General features: G+C 37.5%; 2 protein-coding genes across 2 annotated transcripts; one reads left to right on the forward strand and one right to left on the reverse strand.

The window, feature by feature from the left end:
- Window positions 1-186: 186 nt before the first annotated feature.
- Window positions 187-10,276, forward strand: wdfy2 (WD repeat and FYVE domain containing 2). Its single transcript, XM_081369170.1, has 12 exons — window positions 187-793; window positions 2,043-2,110; window positions 2,458-2,531; window positions 2,688-2,742; window positions 5,854-6,004; window positions 6,460-6,572; window positions 7,180-7,306; window positions 7,386-7,491; window positions 7,630-7,731; window positions 8,453-8,583; window positions 8,662-8,770; window positions 8,870-10,276. The coding sequence occupies exons 1-12, from the start codon at window positions 660-662 to the stop codon at window positions 8,897-8,899; spliced, it is 1,200 nt and encodes a 399-aa protein (XP_081225296.1). The 5' UTR covers window positions 187-659; the 3' UTR covers window positions 8,900-10,276.
- On the reverse strand, window positions 10,080-14,760 carry dhrs12 (dehydrogenase/reductase (SDR family) member 12). Its single transcript, XM_081369172.1, has 10 exons — window positions 14,598-14,760; window positions 14,336-14,469; window positions 14,054-14,136; window positions 13,873-13,965; window positions 13,523-13,604; window positions 13,233-13,294; window positions 12,547-12,651; window positions 12,031-12,121; window positions 11,801-11,938; window positions 10,080-11,328 (listed from the first exon to the last, which is right to left on the reverse strand). Exons 1-10 carry the CDS (start codon window positions 14,651-14,653, stop codon window positions 11,216-11,218), a joined length of 957 nt encoding a protein of 318 aa, XP_081225298.1. The 5' UTR covers window positions 14,654-14,760; the 3' UTR covers window positions 10,080-11,215.
- Between the last annotated feature and the right edge of the window lie 49 nt (window positions 14,761-14,809).

Raw genomic sequence — 14,809 nt, forward strand, 5'->3', positions numbered from 1 at the left:
TAAAAAAACACTTACAAGACAAAACTCATTAAAAGCATGGGATGCAGACATTTAGTTAGGCTTTCTTGTAGAGATAAGAGAATGAACAATAGTTCTGTGGTGTCTGTCTGCACATGATATGATAAAGCCGAACTATAAATAGAACAATTTCCACTCTGTGTTTTTATTGTTTAGACCCAATTATTATTTCAAAATGTTGAGGGGAAAAAAGAAAACAGATTAAACTAACATACATGATTAAATTCATTATACAGGCATTGAACAATTAGCACCGTTGTACAAGATTTGGTGCAATTAAACAATGCTCATCCTACAATGAAGTGGAAATAAAAGAATGAAGTTCAACTTCCTGTTCTACACATTTGGTATTCGTCCGAGTCAACACTGCACATCGCAAACGCATACATCTGTGATTCATTCAGAAGTCGGATCGTCTGGTTACACGGGCAGAGAGCGAGAAGAACAGGCTTATGTATTCAGACGACATGCCATAGAGATCGTGTTTCACTAAACAGAAAAGTGTGTGAGAGGTAATCAGCTGACCTGCAGCATCCCCGCTCGTCACACTTCACCGTGCTGCAGGTCTGATAGTCGACCTGCGCTCAGCGTGTTATGCAGCCGAGAGAGGAGGATTCAGGTGACGGAGAAACTACAGCGCCATGGCGGCAGAGATTCCCCGTCCGCAGACGCGAAAGCCCGTCCTGTTGAGTAAGATCGAGGGTTTCCAAGACGTGGTGAATACGGCTGTGATCATCCCCAAAGAGGACGGGGTTATCAGCGTATCTCAAGACAGGTCAGCAGCACGCGTGTATTAGAAACCCAAAACAATTACTAGAATTGCAATGCAGAATATACGCAAAACACGTCATGTATACAATAATCTTATAAGCAGCACTGACACAATAATACATTGTAACATAAAATACATGTGTCCTGTATGGTCCATTTTTTACTGGTTGAATAAACGATAAACTAAAGAATATGCTTGTCATAGAGGGAGTACAAATGGAGGATAATAAAGAGGCTGTAATATGCAAACACGTACAGCTCATTTAAGCTGCGGCTATCGATGATCTCCGTTTGCGCGTATTTGCTGTAAAGTATTGCCGATCATTCGCCTGCGGATCTTTTCTGAGTGGCGTAAGTTATCGTTCGTGGGCGAATCGGTGTATTTGAGAGAATCTTGAACGATTTTGTGACCCATTTGAAGCGCGTGACTACCTTTTCCTGCCAGTTCAAAGACTGACAGAAATGATCAGAAAGCCCTAGCAGCTAACTAAAAAAAAAAAAAAAAAAATCGCTGATTTGAACCTACATAAAGATTCGGAGCGACATTGAATCTCTTTCGTGAACGACCTGGCCGAACGAAACATTTTGTTTGTGAACGATGGACATTGCTGTCACTCAGTCTCGTTTTCAATAAGAAGGGTAATTATTAATTAAGTGTAAAAATGATTAATGACCATATAAATGATGTATGACTATATCCCAATTATGTATGATTTTTTTGGTGAATGGATTAAATAATTACTAATGTAATATTAATATTAGTAACTCTTTATTCACACACACACACACACACACACACACACACACACACACACACACACACACACACACAAAAAACATAATTTATATAGTCATTCATCATTTAGTCATACGTGTGTGTGTGTATTAACTGTTTAGATTAAACTGGAGTAGGCTACTGAATTTGACAGCCAATTTTTTTCATATTTTCTATTTTCTTATATTTTTTTTATTTAAAAAGTAACTAAACTTAAGAAACACCAATGATTTTGGCAGCCCTGATCCTGGCTATGTTTTTTTATTTTTTACTTGGCAACCAAATTTAGTTTGAAGTCTTATTGTGTCTGGCGATTAAGGTGATTAGGACGTATTAGCCAGCGACGTGTTCTTAACTGTCCGTCCGGGTAATTTGTGCACTGTATTGCATGTCATGTTGGAAAGTAAAGTTCTGCTAAATATACAAAATTTTATGATCAAGATTATTTATTTAGTTGCTTGCTTGTTATCATTTTTAGGACAATCCGTGTGTGGCTGAAGAGGGACAGTGGTCAGTACTGGCCCAGTGTCTATCACACAATGCCTGGTGAGTTCAACACAGTTCCTGGGCAGCTTTCTGAGAGCCAATACAGCTACATAGATCTCAACATTATGGGACATGTAACCATATAACTTCAGGAATTTTACTATCAAAGTAAAAAGGTGAAGTGAAACCAGTGTGGGCATGAACTTCTGCTTGTGTTCATGTTCAGACAGCAGTTTTATTTCTCAGCAATGATGTCACGGTTTTGCTTGCTTTCTAGTTAACTATTGCAGACTATGGCTAAGAGGTCACTGACTCTCAGTAGAAGGTTTATGTTTATAGTTGAATGGCGATCAGTGAACTTTGTAGGATAGAAGAAACTCATATTCATTGTCTTTCTTATGTTGCAGTGGCTTGTTCATGTATGTCATTTAACCCAGAGACAAGGAGGATCTCTGTAGGGTTGGAAAATGGCACAGTATCGGTATGTTCATTAAACATTTATTATCGTCAACCACATTATAAGTGGCACTGCTGCAGTATTCTTACACAAACCTGTTTTCTATGTAGCTGTAAATGTCACTAGCAGGTTCTAAGATACATTCCTAAGCTTCATTAAGCCAGGAGTTTCTCTTTCCAGGAGTTTGTCCTATCGGAGGACTACAACCAGATGACTCCTGCGCGAACATATCAGGGTGAGTCACAAATCTAGTTTGTTTTCTTAACTTAAATCATATGAACGTGCCAAAAGGCCTAATTAGTAAAGCATCTGGTCATTTTGGGGATTAGATTTTTTTTTTATTATTTTAATCCTTAAATGGATAGTTCACCCAAAAATGAAAAGTCTGTCATCATTTACTCACCCTCATGTTGTTCCAAACCTGTATGACTTATTTTCCTCTGTGGATCCCACTGAATTTCGTTGTATGACCAACAAAACACTATACAATACAATATATATATATATACTTGGGGTCTTTTTGGATGTTATTCTAAAACATACAGATGATTCATATTCCGGTTCCATTCATGTAACAGCAACCAAAGAACAATAGACGACTAATCCTTTAATAGCCATGTACATAATTGTAGTCAGGTCAGTTCTGTAGAAACCAATATATACGCAGGGCAACTTTATTATTCAGTACATACTCTGAAGAATCAGCTTTCAATCACAGTGTGTTATTATGGCCTACACTCACCTAAAGGATTATTAGGAACACCTGTTCAATTTCTCATTAATGCAGTTATCTAATCAACCAATCACATGGCAGTTGCTTCAATGCATTTAGGGGTGTGGTCCTGGTCAAGACAATTGCTGAGTCCCAATTCGCATACTATCCGTCCTAAATAGTATGCGAAACTAGAATTAGTACGTCCCAAATCATAGCATGTTGAAATAAGTATTCCAAAGATACCCGGATGGTCTACTATTTCCGGTTAGAATTCGAAGTGCAGATCAATGCACACTCTAACGGCTAATATTGCCCACAACCCATTGCGTTCGGGAGGGAGGAGCTTTGCGGTGATGGTGGTGATGTAAACCTGGCAGTCGGATGCAGCAACGGAGATGCGCCCTCAGTTTTTAAGTGTAAGAATTCAAATGTTTAACCCTAATTAAAGTTATATTTTATTGTCTCGTAATATTAATGGGTTTATGTTGTGCCAAAAAAGTACCGTGTTTATCTTGTAAGGTCCGATGAAGATACCGAGCGCCTCATTGCAGTCTACAAAACAATAAATAAAAAGGCTCTAGTAGTGTCATGCAAGTGTCTTTTTTTATGTATTTCTTTTGATGTTTCTGTCTGACTTATTTGTAGTAATACTGTGGCTGTACATATGTTAACTTTATCAGTCCAACCAAAGAAACATGGTTACTACACTTTTACTATAGTAAAAGCATGGTTCATTTTCATCGGGGTATTTTTAAGTATTATACATAAGTATAAGATGAAGTATAAAATACGTTAAACAATAGTTACACTATAAACTTTAAATATTTTAACTCAGAAAATAAGTAGCGCTAGCTTTCGTTACACACATTTGCACATGAACGTCAGAGCCGCCTCACAAACGACCTGCGTTTGGTTGATCTACGACGACGCCCTGCTTCACTCCTCAATTTGGTAAACACATTGTAAATGTATTGTGGAAAAAAAGATGGGAATAGCTAATAAAATTATATTGGATATATAAGAATGAATGAAATGTTAAATGTTTTGTTAACAGTCGCGGTGTGCGTAACTAGGCAACCACGTTCAAGTTCACGTTGCATGATGTCATCGAAGTATGTCCCAGAACGTGCATACTTTTTGCTACACACTCAAAAGTATGTACTTTTTCATCACAAAAAAAGTACATACTTTTAGGTCGTAGTATAAGTAGGCGAATTGGGACTCAGCCAATCTCCTGAACTCCAAACTGAATGTCAGAATGGGAAAGAAAGGTGATTTAAGCAATTTTGAGCGTGGCATGGTTGTTGGTGCCAGATGGGCCGGTCTGAGTATTTCACAATCTGCTCAGTTACTGGGATTTTCACGCACAACCATTTCTAGGGTTTACAAAGAATGTTGTGAAAAGGGAAAAACATCCAGTATGCGGCAGTCCTGTGGGCGAAAATGCCTTGTTGATGCTAGAGGTCAGAGGAGAATGGGCCGACTGATTCAAGCTGATAGAAGAGCAACTTTGACTGAAATAACCACTCGTTACAACCGAGGTATGCAGCAAAGCATTTGTGAAGCCACAACACGCACAACCTTGAGGCGGATGGGCTGCAACAGCAGAAGACCCCACCGGGTACCACTCATCTCCACTACAAATTGGAAAAAGAGGGTACAATTTGCACAAGCTCACCAAAATTGGACAGTTGAAGACTGGAAAAATGTTGCCTGGTCTGATGAGTCTCGATTTCTGTTGAGACATTCAGATGGTAGAGTCAGAATTTGGCGTAAACAGAATGAGAACATGGATCCTTCATGCCTTGTTACCACTGTGCAGGCTGGTGGTGGTGGTGTAATGGTGTGGGGGATGTTTTCTTGGCACACTTTAGGCCTCTTAGTGCCAATTGGGCATCATTTAAATGCCACGGCCTACCTGAGCATTGTTTCTGACCATGTCCATCCCTTTATGACCACCATGTACCCATCCTCTGATGGCTACTTCCAGCAGGATAATGCACCATGTCACAAAGCTCGAATCATTTCAAATTGGTTTCTTGAACATGACAGTTCACTGTACTAAAATGGCCCCCACAGTCACCAGATCTCAACCCAATAGAGCATCTTTGGGATGTGGTGGAACGGGAGCTTCGTGCCCTGGATGTGCATCCCACAAATCTCCATCAACTGCAAGATGCTATCCTATCAATATGGGCCAACATTTCTAAAGAATGCTTTCAGCACCTTGTTGAATCAATGCCACGTAGAATTAAGGCAGTTCTGAAGGCGAAAGGGGGTCAAACACAGTATTAGTATGGTGTTCCTAATAATCCTTTAGGTGAGTGTATAATGACATTATTGTGAAACGGCTAGCTAACCTTTTTTTAAAACGCAAGGCATTAAGTAATGCTCTCAACACAGATAAATGAAAACATTAATGAAGTAAACACACAGAGTGAAGTATAATAAGTGCTTTGGTTGTAGTCCGCTGGTTCGTTACTGAAATCCAATCTCTGATGTTATGTGACTTTCTGCTGTATTATTAATATTATATGTGAGAGCATAATTCCCTGTCATTTTTTTTTTTGAATGTGGTAAAGTGCTCCCTTCCTGCTTTGTTTATTGTGTTTTGTCTTTTGTTTGTGTTAGCTCATCAGGGTGTCGTGACTGTGGTGCTGTTCGTCTTAGAGATGGAGTGGGTTCTAAGCACAGGTCAGGACAAGAGCTTTACATGGCACTGCTCAGAGAGCGGACAGCAGCTGGGCACGTACAGGACCACAGCATGGGTTTCTGGACTACAGTATCCATTCTTACGCCACTTCAGATATGAAATATCTCACAAGTTTTTATTCCGTCTTTATAAAATATGAGCAGTCACAAGTCAGTCACTGTTACTATTTTCAGTTTGTGCTGTCTTCTGATGAAAGACTTGATTTGGTTGAATTTACTTTTGCTTTATAAGGAAATAAGCTTCCTTAAATTATTGCTTGTTTTTTCTGCTTGAAATCAAAACAACAAAAGCACCAATTATGTGTCATTTATATTACAAATATAACTAGATAAAATTATACTTTGCCCAAATTGAAAATTCTGTCATCATGTACTCACTGTACTCACCCTCATGGTGTTCCAAAATGGTCTGTGGAACATGAGAAATGTCTCACTATTATTTTGACCATCCGATTAATAGATAAGAAGAGATTCAGGAGGGGTTCTGAAATGTTATAGTGTGGGCTTCTTGACGATCTGTGTAAGATTTGATGTGGAGACCAGACATGCCTTCGTTGGAGATCTTTCCGGACAAGTGACAATCCTGAAGCTGGAGCAGGACAACTGCAGCCTTGTTACCACCTTTAAAGGCCACACAGGTGCTTCCGCAAACAGCACTTTACAAATAGACACACTTTTCACAGGTGTCAGCACAATCTTTCACCATTAGCCCGGACACATTTTGCCATTTGCTGGCCAATTGAAGTGTAGAGATTCATTCACACATCTCGAGCACTTCAAGCAAGTAAATCAAGTAAATACTTTATTGGGCTTCAAGTACAAACAAAAAAGTGGTAGCATGAAAACAAGCAACATGATAAATGGTTGCCTATTAACAATAAAACTAATTAACATGGCATGAAAGGAAAGCAGTTGGTCAGTGCAAATAAGCAAATTAACCAACAAACAAGTCCTCAGTGTACCAAGGGTGAATGACTACCTCCAGTCATTCTAGTGTGGATGGCGTCCCCTGGTGGGCAGGATGACAATACTGTGCCAAAGTAACAGAAATATCATCATGTCCCCCTTTAAGAAGCCTTCAAGTCCCCATAACCACCACAGGATATACAAAATATACTAATCTTCATGCATGCATCCACATAATAGTGTATAATGGAAAGAAGTATCCCATTACTTGCACTGTAGCTAACCTTGCACAATGTTCATCTTATTGAATCTTTTAACATTGACCCTGAATGTGTGCAGGCAATGTTACGTCCCTGTCTTGGGATCCTGTGCAAAGGGTTTTATTCTCTGGAAGTTCTGATCATTCAATCATCATGTGGGACATTGGAGGCCGCAAAGGCACAGCCATTGAACTGCAGGGACACAAGTAGGACATGGATAAATTGTTGTCATGTACTTAAAGCATGGCTGTCATGTCATAATATTTGTGTCTGTGTGTGTGACAGTGATAAAGTGCAGGGCTTGTGTTATGCTCCTCACACTCGTCAGCTCATTTCCTGTGGCTCAGATGGAGGAATAGTTATCTGGAACATGGACGTCACACGACAAGAGGTGAGAGAGATGTAGAGCTAGAAAGTATCATCGAGGACAAAAGGGATTGTCTCTGTCAACAGGATGTGTGATATTTATGTTAGTTACATATGTCTGTTTACATAGTTTCAGCATGTCCTCATCTGTTCTTTATCTCAGACCCCGGAGTGGCTTGACAGTGACTCGTGCCAGAAGTGTGAACAGCCGTTCTTCTGGAATTTCAAACAGATGTGGGACAGTAAGAAAATTGGTCTCCGGCAGGTACTGCGCATAAAAAGATTGTACATGGTAAAAAAAAATAAAAAAAAAGATAATAATTTTAATCAATATTTTGTCTTATTTTACAGCAAAATCTTAAACAAAAAATCTAAACATCTTTAAAACAAGATAGATTTATTTGAAAAACTAAAGTCTTTTATAAAATATGCACTACTGTTTAAAAGATTTTTTTTCATGTTTTTGAAGAAAGTCTTCAGTGTCACATGATCCTTCAGAAAACATTTTAATATGCTGATTTGCTGCTCAAGAAACATTTCTTATTATTATCAATGTAGTTGTGCTGCTTGAAATCTTTGTAGAATCAATGATATTTTTTTCAGGATTATTTGATGAATAGAAAGTTCAAAAGAACAGCATTTATTTGAAATAGAAATCTTTTGTAACAGTATAAATGTCTTTACTGTCACTTTAAATTAATTGAATGCATACTTGTGTGTTTTATTTATTTACCAAAACTTTTGAACAGTAGTGTGTATTGCATAGTTTAAAAATATGTCTTAAAACAAGTTTTAAAATACAAATTTGTAATTAAGTTGAAAAATATTTTAGCATAAAATAAATGTATCTGAGGACTGTAAATGCATGAAGAATAGTTTTCAGAAAATAAGTTTTTCCTGGTTTAGTTCAATGATTGTTTGCAGTCCTTCATTCAGCCAAATCTTTAATATAATTTGAAGCAGCTTGATTTTGCTCTCTTTCCCAGCATCATTGCAGGAAGTGTGGCCAGGCCGTTTGTGGAAAGTGCTCCTCTAAACGTTCCACGATTCCTCTCATGGGATTTGAGTTTGAAGTGCGGGTTTGTGACAGTTGTCACGACTCCATTACAGATGAGGAGTAAGTCAAATTTAGATTGTCTTCAATGTTTTGACTGTCTCAAATGATAGGATCACCCAAAGCTTTCTTCTTGTCCAGACGGGCGCCCACTGCAACGTTCCATGACAGCAAGCACAGCATCATACATATGCAGTATGAACCAACCAGAGGTTGGCTCCTCACCTCCGGGACAGACAAAGTCATCAAGGTCGGTCACTGTTCTCACACAAGAGTGTGAGTGTACTGTTTAATAAATTGTGGCTGGAGATGGAAATCATTCTAAAATCTGTGGTGTGTTTACATGCAGCTATGGGACATGACTCCAGTGGTATCATGAGAATAATCTTCTGATCCTGAACCATGGAGAACGTTCAGAGTTCAGGTCCCTTTCCATGGGCAGCTTCATCTCATGGTGGAAAAACTCAAGGATATCATGAGATTTAACTGATGGTTTAAACTGAGCATGTGCATTTGTATGTATTTGTGCATGTGCACGTGGGTTATGGAAACAAACATGTAAATACTGTCCAGTCTAAATCTGCTTAGTTCTAGTTGTTTATATTGACATGACCTAATGCTATGTTGTCTGTGAAATATATTTTATCATCTTATGTCTTATCCCAAACACAAATGAATCCTCCTGATATTGCATCAAAGCATGCTGGAACTGTTTTTATATACAAGTGCCTTTACTGCACATCAATCAGTGGTTTTGGCATGGGAAAATACTGTCTGCTATTGACTCTTGGTCATGATGTTAATCTTGACTCTTTAAATGTAAGCACTTAATTTTACTGACATTTTTACACCAGTAAATTGAATAGGAGAATTAAACATACACATAATCACAGGTGTTGTTGTTTATACAGGGTAAAATTCAGTAATGCTTTAGTGTAATAATATTGTGTTTGGTTTGATTAAAGCTGATGTTTCATAGACATCTCATTACTGTAAGAAACATTCACGGCATTTCATTCTTTCATTGGCAGTGAGAAATTTGATGTCTTTCCTCAGGCACAGTTTTGCTGTATGTTAAATCAAGCAAGGCTTCCATAATGACTTGCAAAGTGAGTGTCCTGTCCTATAACACAATATGGACATTGGAGCATTTTTAACAGGTCACTGTAAAGCCACAATATGTGAAACACTACAGCTGAGTGGTTATGGCAAGGTTAGTGTTTTTGAAAAGGACTCATTTCACTAAAATGAAAACTGGTTCATTTTAAAGTATACCGTTGTAGTTTGGGGTCAGTACGTTTTTTTAATGTTTTTCAAGGAAGTCTCTTATGCTCACAAAGGCTGCATTTATTCTATTTGTATATATTTTAAAATGTAATTTATTTCTGATGGCAAAGCTGAATTTGCAGTCACTCCAGTCTTCAGTGTCACATGATCCTTCAGAAATCATTTGAATATGCTGATTTGGTATTCAGGTAAAAAAAAAAAAAAAAAAGATCAGTGTTGACAGTTGTGCTGCTCAATATTTTGTGGAAACTGATGCATTTATTTTCAGGATTCTATGAGCGAAATAACAGCATTTATTTTTTTATTTGTAAAATTACAAATATTTACAGTCACTGTTGATTATTTTAATGTGTTTTTTGCGGAATAAAAGTATTAGAAAATCTTACTGACCCCAAACTTTTGAACAGTAATGTAAGTAATGGGAGTGAAGTTTTTGTTCACCTTGAATTAAAAGCCCTTATTTTTTGTCACATGATTCTTTTTGGTTCTATGAATATGAATAATTTCAAATCCTGCATAAACATGATTTGATCAGTTGTTTTGATAAGAAAGTCTAATAATATAAAGCTCATAATTGTTAATAAAAATGTAAATAAATAATGCCTAAAGATTTGCCTAAAAGATTCAGACAGAGATTCATTGTTTTTATATTTTATTAAAAATCACGGCAATAGCCACAAATTGACATAAAAGTACAGTAATTTTGTTAATAATTAGCTAGTTAACTGTAAACTCATTTGTAAGTGTGTATAAGAGGCATTTGTTTATATGTTCATCTTCACATTTATTTATTCAGTTTGAAACATGTTTACATAGTCATCTATATTTATGATAGTGCGAGTACGAGTTATGGGTAGTACTGTATATCATGTTCTCAGACAGCTGTTTAGGTTTGATGTCAGTTTCTTGGCCAGCCTGTGAGGCTAATTCAAAATTTGGGGGTTTTATGGAACAGCAGTTTTAGATTATGAATCAAATAATCTGTTTTTTACAGACTGCAATACTTGTCCAATTCATCAAGCAGGCAAACTCAAAACCTTGTGGTAGTTAAACTTGTTTGGGGTATGACTGTGTGCAATTTATGTAGAAAACACATTTGAATAATGTTAATCACAGACGTCATTTTACTTTTAAATCAAGAAAGTCATTCAATTGCCATTCCAAAAAGCAAAAGTGCATGTATTAGTTTCTAGCCTTAAACTAGTATAATAAAACATATTTAGGAGTGTATTTGTTCAGAAGAATGGACAATAAGTTTGAAATATTTTAAATATACATTTTAGGTTGTTTTGGTTAGCCTGTTTTGGTATAGAAATCATGAGCTTCTCACATCTCTGCAATTCTAACCATTATTAAGAATGAATATCACAATCTCCGTGAGGAATGATTCGGCCAATAACTCAACCGATTAACACTTGAATTTCATAGCGAGCTCCTCCAGCGTGGTCATCAGCTTCTGGTCTTCAGCTGGAGAAGACCTGGAGAAGGCCAGAGGCAGATGCGTAGAAACAGCTTTTCTGTCTGCAGATGAATCAGTTTGTGGAAGAGAGGTCAAAGTTCAGTTACATGTTAAAGAGATCTTTAGTCTGCTATACATAAAGACATGTTCAAAAGATGTGAACAGCAAACTAACACACACTTTCTGCTAAACAGTGTTGGGTAAAATTACTTTTACAAGTAATGCATTACAACATTAAGTTACTCCCTAAAAAGTAACTAATTTTGTAACTTAGTTACTTTTTCTCACCTGGTCTAGGCTTGCTTGATTGGTTTATAATAACAAAAACAAAAGTTCTGTATTTGGCAAATGTAAAGGCTCTTTTACACCAAAAGCTATATGACACCTGAGAAGAAAGTTCAACACTCTTACTTCAGAAAAAAAAAAAAAAGAAGCACAAATGTGCTGTTTATCTAAATGTGCTGTTTAGCTGCGTTACCCCCAACACTGCTGCTAAATGAAAAAATAACTGCACACTTTATAAAGATGCTTGACCTTGGAAGAAGAGGCCACTGGGCTGTTTGCTGGCAGCATCTGATATAGCCAGCCACACCACTGTGTCAGCGCCCTGAGCTTCAGTACGGAGCTTATTCTTCATTTTCGCATGAAAATCTGGCATGGATGACTGTACCGCTGCGGACAGAACACAAACCCAAAACAATATTTTAGCGACTGAGGTTGCACAATATCTTACTGTATATAACTGATGTAAACACACTGCCCACCTGGGGTGTCTGCCCAGCCGGGGTGCATGGATGAGAAGTGGATTTCCTTGTGCTGAGCTGCCAATTGCTCTGTCATGATCACCTGTTGCCTCTGAGAAAGGTCACAGTTTACACCAATCAATTTTTTTTTGCTAACACTAACACTATTTTTACTGAAAACATCAAAACAACATATTAAATCCATTAAAAAAAATCTGCATAAACTCAGAAATAACATGAGGACAGTGAATCAGGCTGCACAATGTAAAAAAGCTTACACAGTGACAATAATAAATGATGGTCATTGTAACAAAAGCAGAGTGGTGATGCTGCTGGAACATGTTGTCTCGTGCCACTATTATTTTTTATCATTGATGGATTGGATTGGTTAGCCACCAAAAGTATGATGGTTTTGTAGTCTATGGACTATGAAAGTAATAATAAGAGTAAAAAAATGCAGTGCAAAGTTTTTACTGAAGAAGAAGAAGAAGAAAAAACAGACAGATTTCAATTTGAGTTTATAATTTATAGTAGTACCTTGTTCTGTGCATAAGCCATAGTCCCGTCAAAAGTGCCTTTCTCAAGCTGAAGGTCCTCTACATTCAACTTCTGAACTAACATCCCACCAGATGACACAGTGATCTGTAATAAAACAAAATGAATAATAAAATTTAAAAAAAAATTATAAAATAAAATAAAAACAATAATTGTAACACTTTACAATAAGGTTTCATTGGTTAACATTAGTTAACTACTTTAGTTAACATTAACTAACAATGAAAAATACTTCTACAGCATTTATTAAATCACAGTTAATGTTAATCTCAGCATTTAATGATACATTGTTAAGTGCAAAAGCTGTATCTGTTAACATTAGTTAATGCACTGAGAACTAACAAACATTTTTATTAACTAACATCATAACGGTTAATAAATGCTGTAAAAAGATATTGCTCATTGTTAGTTCATGTTAGTTAATGCATTAACTAATATCAACAAATGAGACCTTATTGTTAAGTGTTACCCATAATGATAATAAATAAGTTTGAGGGAAATTCTGTTGAAACATTCATAAAGTTGCCAAAGTCATACTTGTCTGGTGTAAGTGTAAATGTGTTTGGAAACAGAGATAAATGGTGGCACGGTCTCTGTTTGCAAACGGCGTGTGTTTATTACTCTACTCATTAGGAGGCAGGAGAACTGATGCATTTCTTCACACTCACCACTCTTGGATTCTCTGACTTCTTCAGTGTAGGAATCAGTGCTGTCGTCAGAATATAAGTCCCTGCAAAACAAGATCAGTGTGTGCCGTCTGGTCTCTTTTATCTTATCTCTAGATTTTAAGTGGTGACCCTAAAAACATTCTCTCCCAGAAGGGATAGCCTCTGACCTTTGTAACTCAGTATTATAAAGTAGTATAAGTAGTAAGAGCTCATACTTTGTGGTCCATATTGGAAAAATGTTAAGATATGATCAATATCAGATCAGAAAAATCATGAATTAACTTTCCTACCAAGTGTGTTTGTCGCAAAGTTTTTCTCCAGACCATCCTCAGTCAGTTCTCTCTGGTTGACCATGCAACCCGCATTATTGATCTATGGTAATAAATCACATTACAAGTACAATAAATCACAAGTGGAGACAGCATGACAATGTACAGATCACACATGTTTTGTTGTACACTGTAAAATGGATAGTTCAGACTAGGAGTTGTCACACCATTTTATAATAGTGCTGTAGTCGTCACATTATAATAGCAATATCCCTATGCAATACAGTGATTTTGCTATGCACTCAGCCTCTTGTGACTTATTGAGTTAGCTTATTATGATATGTTGATATGTACAAATTAAAACCATTTACCAAAGCATGTAGATTGTGTTTCTGAGAGAATCCATTGGCAAACTCCCACACTTTCCGGGGGCTGGACATGTCAACTAGGTGAACATGGACATTCTGAAAGCACACGAGACAAACTCAGACCAGAGTTCACTGCTTTCATTTCAGACGCATGTGAAATAATGATTTGAAGCATAACATTTACCTCATTTTTACTTTGCTCCACGATCTCTTTTCTTGCCTCCTCCGCACGATCTTTATTTCTGCACAACATATGTACTGTCCCACCTGAAGAAAAAAGAACTTTGAATTGCTGTGGTTTTTAGTAGCACTAAACATCATTTGCCAGTAGGAGTCACTGTTGTGTGCCTTTTGTTGAACCGTGACTGTCCAATTGTCATAACAAAGGTGACAGAATGTACAAGATCTTCCCAGTTGAAAGAGTAGAAGTTAATGGCAGTCGTCTTCGTTCTGTTTTTGTTCTCACCTCTTTTAGCGATTTCGTAGGCGGCGGCTTTCCCGATGCCACTGTTCGCTCCGGTGATGATGAACGAGCGGCCGCTCACACTCACCTCCAGATCCGCCGCGCTGAAGCGCCTCTCCGCTGCCTCATAGCCGCCCCTGGTGACAGTAAACTGGACTTTAACTAGAGCAATGCACAAACTATCGATGGTGAAATTAGGGAAATAACCGTATGTCAAAGTGATGGGCAGGCTGAGGCGAAATTAGACAGACCGATTATGACTTACTTTGTATATTCCTGAAGACCCTTTAGGAACCAAACTGTGTTTCGGTAGAGAGACATGAGTACAATCCATAGACAGTAAAAAAAAAAAAGTACAATCTCACTCGTTTCCACTGAAAAGCAGTGTCATAAACCACGAGCACGTTGGTAATCAGAGCCCCGCCCCTGAAGCGTTTAATAACAGATCACATGTTGAATGTGTTGTAACGCAGGGTT

The sequence above is a fragment of the Scardinius erythrophthalmus genome, assembly GCF_964197995.2.
Source record: "Scardinius erythrophthalmus genome assembly, chromosome: 6".
NCBI lineage: Eukaryota > Metazoa > Chordata > Actinopteri > Cypriniformes > Leuciscidae > Scardinius > Scardinius erythrophthalmus.

Excerpts from the sequence above, each read along its gene's own strand:
- dhrs12 (XM_081369172.1), bottom strand. The coding sequence starts at position 14,653 with ATGTCTCTCTACCGAAACACAGTTTGGTTCCTAAAGGGTCTTCAGGAA. Across the intron at positions 13,295-13,522 it reads CTTTGCGACAAACACACTTG|GGACTTATATTCTGACGACA; the intron begins GTAGGAAAGTTA and ends CTTGTTTTGCAG. Across the intron at positions 11,939-12,030 it reads CGGCTGGGCAGACACCCCAG|CGGTACAGTCATCCATGCCA; the intron begins GTGGGCAGTGTG and ends TTCTGTCCGCAG.
- wdfy2 (XM_081369170.1), top strand. The coding sequence starts at position 660 with ATGGCGGCAGAGATTCCCCGTCCGCAGACGCGAAAGCCCGTCCTGTTG. Across the intron at positions 6,005-6,459 it reads GCATGGGTTTCTGGACTACA|ATTTGATGTGGAGACCAGAC; the intron begins GTATCCATTCTT and ends GATCTGTGTAAG. Across the intron at positions 8,771-8,869 it reads GGACAGACAAAGTCATCAAG|CTATGGGACATGACTCCAGT; the intron begins GTCGGTCACTGT and ends GTTTACATGCAG.